The 7,850-nt window shown below is 50.6% G+C and overlaps 1 protein-coding gene across 1 annotated transcript; it reads left to right on the forward strand.

Moving 5' to 3' along the window:
* The first annotated feature begins 3,046 nt into the window (after window positions 1–3,046).
* Window positions 3,047–6,487, forward strand: LOC123967645 (poly(U)-binding-splicing factor PUF60-like). The gene is made up of 4 exons (XM_046043816.1): window positions 3,047–3,424; window positions 4,285–4,335; window positions 4,467–4,628; window positions 5,253–6,487. Exons 1-4 carry the CDS (start codon window positions 3,353–3,355, stop codon window positions 5,286–5,288), a joined length of 321 nt encoding a protein of 106 aa, XP_045899772.1. The 5' UTR covers window positions 3,047–3,352; the 3' UTR covers window positions 5,289–6,487.
* Window positions 6,488–7,850: the final 1,363 nt, after the last annotated feature.

The raw sequence follows: 7,850 nt of genomic DNA on the forward strand, positions 1-7,850 counted from the left end.
CCTTTTTGTGTGTTTGAACACATGAATGAATGAATCGATAATTATTCCGATGTGATGTGTACACTTTTGTACTTTTAACTATTTGAATGCAGGACTTCTACGCTGTGGTACTGCTACCTAAATAAAACATCTGAGTACTTCTTCCACCACCATCAGTTGCAGCAGTGACAGATGAAAGTCACGCTCTGTTTGTGTTTGCTGACCGGTCTGCAGACAGCTGGCTGCCGGTGTTACAGCAAAGTAGAAGAAGGAGGAAAGTAGGTCAGCAAACACAAAGTTCAGATCAGCGTCCCTCCAAGGGCTTCAGATTCACCGCCAGATAATCAACCAACCGCCAGGAGTCACGGCGCTACTTTACACTGCACTACAGCCACACGATGTGTATATACACACGCAGTTGGAAAAGAAATAAGCTTTTTATTGTGAACGCACTAACCGTTCGTCTCCTGATACTTTCTGACAGCTCATGTTGTGTCTGCGTCTTTAATCCAGAGAGCGCCGTGCTGTACTCGTCTTTTAATGACAATCTCTACTGTCAGTACAAACATGTCCACATGTTGGTGTTTTATACCCCAAATACCGCAGAGAGGGAGGTGGGAATTCAGCCCTGAGTGGTGCCTCCACCATCCTTTCTCTCGGGTTGCATGAAGCTCCAACAACCAGACTTGGGTGGCCGACGCCGGGGACGCCGGGGACGCCGGGGACATGTCCCCGCCACTTTTTTTAAAGCATTTGTTAAAAAATGTTCTGAAAAATAGCTCGCAGCCAGAAATGTTAACTAACAAATGCTTTGAGAAAGGTTTATGCGCACAGTAAGGAAACATGCAGTGCCATGTAAATATAGAAGAAACAAAAGTCCACAAAAAGCAACTTAGGCTAAAACTGCATTAAATTAGTTATATTTTATATTATGAATTATCACCTTCCACTTGAATTTTTGAAGATATTTGATATTGTTCATCATCATGTATGTGTGGATGTGGTGGATGTGGTGTAGTGTAAAGTGCTTTGAAAGAATAGAAAGGTGTTATACAAACACATTTAGCATTTCCATTAATTGGTGCAGAAAACGTCTCCAGATGTGTTTAAATCTTCAGGGGAAGGCCCCCCGGTTCCCCCACTCATATATTTCAGAGTTCTGGTCTTGTTCCTGTCACCCCAACATCGTGCATCATCATCTGAGCCCTGATGTCCGGACAGAGAAGTAATCACTAGTACATATATGAGCATGCATATGAGTAATAATCAACAGTTTAACATGTCGCCCGACACTAAGCAGAGGTCAGCGAGCTTAATGACCACCTGTGACTGATGGGAAAATCCGTCCGTGATTGGTTAAAACAAACCAGCAGCGGAGCAGAGTCTGGATTTACAGAAACTTCTTTTTACTCCCGTTGTTCTATGTGTTGTCTGCAGCAGCCACACATGTAAAGCATCAACCTGCCTGATGTGATTCCTGACGGCGTGATGAAGCCTTCTGCTGAGGTCAGCTGACAGCGAGCATTAAATAGCTTAAGGTTTTATTAACATTTAGAATATGTGTATAATTTTGGTATTATATTTTCATTCATGTTTTTTGTGCACAGATTAAAAATATATTCGAAACGAGTGAATGAAAAATATTCCTTTCTCTGAACTCTCAGCGTTCCTTTGGCTGCTTCCTCTCCTCCTAAAAATTACCTTCCAGGTCTTGAGTGTGGATACTTAGTCGTTAAACGACTGTCAGACAACTGCAGCATGATTAAAATTTAATTAGATGGAAGTCAGTAAATGCTAATGAGACCTCGCCGACGTAATGAGGTTTAACATTTTAAAAGGTGTCAACAACAAGAAAAGGAGAAAAGGAAAGATCATCACTCTAGAGAGGAGAAGATCAGTCTAAGGAGGATTATTCCAGGAGGGAGGGACGTCGTCAGGTTGTGAGTCACTTTCTCTCTGCCAGCCCGTCCTCAACCTGAAAACCACAACATATGTCGTAGGACTTAAAACCACCGAATTTTAAGTTTTGAGCAAACTCCGTGTGACGAAGTGAATATGGAATTTCAGGGAAAACACCCAATAAGTTCTGGCTGCGGACTGCAGCACCGCTCACGCAAGTTAGTTAAGAAGTGAGCGTAGGCGCCGTGGCGTCACCCGTTGGTTTGTTTTGAAGCCTCAAGTTTTGCATTTTGGTCATCGCCATCTTGATTTTTTTTTTTTGGAGCCAGATGTGACAATATTTGGATGAGAGGTTGGAGCTATTTATCTTTGTTAGCTAGGTGCATCTGTAATTCACGTTAACTGTGATATTAGCTGGGATGCTTATTTTGGCTAGCGACAAACAGGCTTAAAAAAAACAACGTACTTACTGAAAAATGAGCAGCCGACTCCTGATCAGCTTTTTTCAACGGTGCTGGTTAAATGTACTCAGAGCAGCAGATACGAGTCGCCTCTATCCTGATTGACAGGTTGTCAGTCAGCTTGTAGTCCGCCCTAAAGCCTCCCCTGCTTCCTGGTCTCTGTTCCTCTAAATGGGACCATAATTTACTAAATGAACATCATGCTTTGTTGAAGAAGACTTGAAACTAGCGACTGAGACCAGAAACTCATCAGGAAAGTGTTTACTGAGGGAATAAATCAGCTGACAAGTAGAAACATTTTCTCACAGACTTCTATACAATAACACTTCTTTCTGCAGCCGCTGGAGTCGCCCCCTGCTGGCCGCTGGAGAGGACGCAGGTTTAAGTCGCCCCCTGCTGGCCGCTGGAGAGGACGCAGGTTTAAGTCGCCCCCTGCTGGCCGCTGGAGAGGACGCAGGTTTAAGTCGCCCCCTGCTGGCCGCTGGAGAGGACGCAGCTTTAAGTCGCCCCCTGCTGGCCGCTGGAGAGGACGCAGGTTTAAGGCGCCCCCTGCTGGCCGCTGGAGAGGAAGCAGGTTTAAGTCGCCCCCTGCTGGCCGCTGGAGAGGAAGCAGGTTTAAGGCGCCCCCTGCTGGCCGCTGGAGAGGACGCAGGTTTAAGGCGCCCCCTGCTGGCCGCTGGAGAGGACGCAGGTTTAAGACTCTTCAGCGCCGGGTTCATTTACAGCACCAAATCCTAACAGAAGTGACCTGAGAGCAGGTCTCATAGAGCCAGCAGTCCGGCAGGATATCTGTTCGTTATCCGCTTCACTAGTGATTAGTCAGGTTCAGAGGTCACATGACGCTGGTTGTCAATCGGTATGTCAACCCAGGGTTTCCCAGACCAGCCTTGGACAGAGCGGCTTTAACTAATGAGACAGACAAGTAAACGTTGATGTATGTGTGTGTGGCAGAGCTGGTTGTATAATGTGAGCTGTGATTGGCTGTTTCCTGTCTGCAGGCGAAGAAATACGCCATGGAGCAGAGCATCAGGAGTGTTCTGGTCAAACAGACTCTGGCTCAGCAGCAGCAGATCAACAGCCTGCAGGTAACACACAGCCTCACCTGTCGTCAGGTAACACACGGCCTCACCTGTCCTCACGGCCTCACCTGTCCTCAGGTAACACACGGCCTCACCTGTCACACAGCACACACGGCCTCACCTGTCCTCAGGTAACACACGGCCTCACCTGTCCTCAGGTAACACACGGCCTCACCTGTCACACAGCACACACGGCCTCCCCTGTCCTCAGGTAACACACGGCCTCCCCTGTCCTCAGGTAACACACGGCCTCACCTGTCCTCAGGTAACACACGGCCTCACCTGTCACACAGCACACACGGCCTCACCTGTCCTCAGGTAACACACGGCCTCCCCTGTCCTCAGGTAACACACGGCCTCCCCTGTCCTCAGGTAACACACGGCCTCCCCTGTCCTCAGGTAACACACGGCCTCACCTGTCCTCAGGTAACACACAGCCTCACCTGTCACACAACACACACGGCCTCACCTGTCCTCAGGTAACACACGGCCTCACCTGTCACACAGCACACACGGCCTCACCTGTCCTCAGGTAACACACGGCCTCCCCTGTCCTCAGGTAACACACGGCCTCACCTGTCCTCAGGTAACACACAGCCTCACCTGTCACACAGCACACACGGCCTCATTGTCCTCAGGTAACACACGGCCTCACCTGTCCTCAGGTAACACACGGTCGGTTTCGGTTCTGACTGAGCAGTAGGGAAACTCAGCTGTTTAACCTGTGGGGTCGACTTCAAACTGCCGAAATACAAAGACCATCGTCGCTCCTGAGATAAATAGCTGAGTTTCCCAGCAGTCAGTCAGAACTGAAGAAGAGGCTCAGCTGTGTCCCCCTCTCCCTCCCTCACCCCCCTGTCTCTCAGATGGCGTCCCTGTCGATGGGTCTGGGCGACGCTCTGACGCCTCTCCAGTCAGTAAGTGAACCTTCTTCGGTATCAGATGTTAAACTTTAGCTGGTCTTATGTGAGCCAGAACCGTCGGTCCACACCAGGTCCTGGTTCTAGTGAGATGCTGTGGTTCTGACTTCCCGTTCTCGTCTGTTCAGGTAGCAGCTCAGCGTCAGAGAGCTCTGGCCATCATGTGTCGGGTTTACGTCGGTTCTATCTACTACGAGCTGGGAGAGGACACCATCAGACAGGCCTTCGCTCCGTTTGGACCAATCAAAAGCATCGACATGTCCTGGGACTCTGTCACCATGAAACACAAGGTCAGACGTCCACGCACTCTGTGTTCTGTAGTCTCTGTCCGCACGGCCGTTACCTGCCGCTTATACGGGGCCGGGTCACAGCGGCAGCAGGAGGATCAGGGGTCGGGATCAGGGGTCAGGATCAGGGGTCGGGATCAGGGGTCAGGATCAGGGGTCGGGATCAGGGATCAGGGGTCAGGGATCAGGGGTCAAGGATCAGGGGTCGGGATCAGGGGTCGGGATCAGGGGTCGGGATCAGGGGTCGGGATCAGGGGTCAGGATCAGGGGTCAGGGGTCAGGGGTCAGGATCAGGGGTCAAGGATCAGGGATCAGGGGTCAGGATCAGGGGTCAGGAATCGAGGATCAGGGGTCAAGGATCAGGGATCAGGGGTCAGGGATCAGGGGTCAGGGATCAGGGGTCGGGATCAGGGGTCGGGATCAGGGGTCGGGATCAGGGGTTGGGATCAGGGGTCAGGATCAGGGGTCAGGGATCTCTTTATTGTTGTTCCGTCAGCAGTCACAGCTGTTAAACAAGCAGTATATAAATAAGATAAAAATATAAATTCTCCGTATTTGTACGCCGTCTTTTAGTCTTTGTGTCTAAGTGCTCAAACAGAAACTAACATTCACACTCTGGCGGAACAGCCGCCAGGGGCAATTCGGGGTTCAGTATCTTCCTAAGGACACTTTGACATGCAGCCTGGAGGAGCCGGGATTGAACCGCCCACTTCTGATTAACGGGCAACCCGCTCTACCTCCTGAGCCACAGCCGCCCAGCTATATTAACAGACCGCAGCTGAAATAAAAACAGCAACCTTTCAACCAGGGGAGTCCGGACGTCCCTCTCCAAACTCCTCCTGGGGGACCCCGAGGGTTTCCGAGCCGGGTCATATATAAAGTCTCTCCGGCGTTTTCTGGTTCTACCCCGGAGTCTCCGACCAGCTGGACGTGCCCAGAAACCCTCCAAAGGAAGGAGGGTCCTGATCAGAACTCACTGACTTCCTGACACGACTGGCTGTGGTTATCTAAGGACCAGCTGGCCCAGACTCCTGCAAGACCCCCCACAGGGCTCCCAGGGGACAAGGAGGAATTTGGGCTTCAGTAGTTTGTCCAAGGACTAGGCTGGGCGACCGTCTCTATCTTCATATTGTCTCATCGTGGCTACTCACCCCTTGGCGATCTGAGCGCCAGGGGACGGAGTTACGTTACAGCAAGTCGGCGAAATGCCAGCATGGGAGAAACGGGCTCATTAGCTCGAGGGGAAACCACCAGTTCAGCGTTTGCCACAGAATGAAGTACGCAGATGACACGACCCTGGCGCCACACCTGACCGGCACCGATGCCCTGTCCCAATATCAACAGGCAATCAACAACCTGGTCCAAACGTTCGCTGATCGTTCCCTGGAGCTCAGTACAACAAAAACAAAGGAACTGTGCTGTGGGAGCAAAGTTAAAACATCTTCCCATCTCTTCCAGCCTCTCAGTATCCAGGGTCACTCGTTGAATCCATTCTCACCTTCTCCATCACCTCCCTGATCACAGGAGACCCCTCTCACCTTCTCCATCACCTCCCTGATCACAGGAGACCCCTCTCACCTTCTCCATCACCTCCCTGATCACAGGAGACCCCTCTCACCTTCTCCATCACCTCCCCTCTCACCTTCTCCATCACCACCCTGATCACAGGAGACCCCTCTCACCTTCTCCATCACCTCCCTGATCACAGGAGACCCCTCTCACCTTCTCCATCACTCTTTCCAGTTACTGCCATCAGGCAGTAGTTCCACTTGCCAGGAAAAAACATTTACAAGAAATCTTTCATACCGTCTGCAATAACCACTCTGAACAAAAATAAATAAATAAATAGACATTGTACAGCTGCTGTTGTAATGTAGGTTTTAATTGTGCGTTTGATGTATATATTTAAATGAATTTTTTTAATGGAGCCTTGTCGAAGGAGAATTTCTGTCACCTTTTTTTTGGGACAGACAATAAAGCTCTCTCACTCTCTCTCTCTCTCTCATTCTCTCTCTCTGTCTCTCTCTCTCTCTCTCTGTCTCTCTCTCTATCTCTCTCTCGCTCGCTCTCTATCTCTCTCTCGCTCGCTCTCTCTCTCGCTCTCTGTCTATCTCTGTCTCTCTCTATCTCTCTATCTCCCTCTCTCTGTCTCTCGCTCTCTCTCTCTCTATCTCTCTCTCCCTCTCGCTCTCCCTCTCTCTCTCTCCCTCTCGCTCTCTCTCTCTCTCCCTCTCGCTCTCTATCTCTCTCCCTCTCTCTCTCTCCCTCTCGCTCTCTATCTCTCTCCCTCTCTCTCTCTATCTCTCGCTCTATCTCTCGCTCTATCTCTATCTCTATCTCACTCTCTGTCGCTCTCTATCGCTCTCGCTCTCTGTCTCTCTCGCTCTCTCTCTCTCGCTCTCTATCGCGCTCTATCTCGCTCTATCTCTCTCTCGCTCTCTATCTCGCTCTATCTATCTCTCTGTCTCGCTCTATCTCGCTCTCTCTATCTCACTCTCTCTCTGTCTCTCTCTCTCTCGCTCTCTGTCTCTCTCGCTCACTCTCTCACTCTCTCTCTCTCTCGCTCTCTCGCTCTCTATCGCTCTCTATCTCGCTCTCTCTCTCTCGCTTTCTGTCTCGCTCTGTCTCTCTCTATCTCTGTCTCTCTCTATCTCTATCTCTCGCTCTCGCTCTCTATATCTCTCGCTCTCGCTCTCTATATCTCTCGCTCTCGCTCTCTATATCTCTCGCTCTCGCTCTCTCTCTCTCCCGCTCTCGCTCTCTATCTCTCTCCCTCTCCCTCTCGCTCTCTATCTCTCTCCCTCTCCCTCTCGCTCTCTATCCCTCTCCCTCTCTCTCCCTCTCTCTCTCCCTCTCGCTCTCTATCCCTCTCCCTCTCGCTCTCTATCCCTCTCGCTCTCTATCTCTCTCTCTCGCTCTATCTCTATCTCTTTCTCTGTCTCTCTCTGTCTCTCTCGCTCTCGCTCTCTCTCGCTCTCTATCGCGCTCTCTCGCTCTCTATCTCTCTCTCGCTCTCTATCTCTCTCTCGCTCTCTATCTCACTCTCTCTCGCTCTCTCTCTCTCGCTCTCACTCTCTCTCGCTCTCTCTCGCTCTCTGTCTCTCTCGCTCTCTCTCTCCCTCTCGCTCTCTCTCTCGCTCTCTCTCTCGCTCTCTATCGCGCTCTCTCTCGCTCTCTCTCTCTCTCTCTCTCTCTCTCTCTCTCTCTCTCTCTCTCTCTCTCTCT

Source organism: Micropterus dolomieu, linkage group LG03, assembly GCF_021292245.1.
Source record: "Micropterus dolomieu isolate WLL.071019.BEF.003 ecotype Adirondacks linkage group LG03, ASM2129224v1, whole genome shotgun sequence".
NCBI classification, from domain to species: domain Eukaryota; kingdom Metazoa; phylum Chordata; class Actinopteri; order Centrarchiformes; family Centrarchidae; genus Micropterus; species Micropterus dolomieu.

Bases quoted from the DNA above. Each gene is read 5' to 3' on its own strand.
- LOC123967645 (XM_046043816.1), top strand. From the start codon at position 3,353: ATGGAGCAGAGCATCAGGAGTGTTCTGGTCAAACAGACTCTGGCTCAG. The intron at 3,425-4,284 runs GTAACACACAGC...CCTGTCTCTCAG, and splicing joins AGCAGATCAACAGCCTGCAG to ATGGCGTCCCTGTCGATGGG. The intron at 4,629-5,252 runs GTCAGACGTCCA...CTGGCGGAACAG, and splicing joins CTGTCACCATGAAACACAAG to CCGCCAGGGGCAATTCGGGG.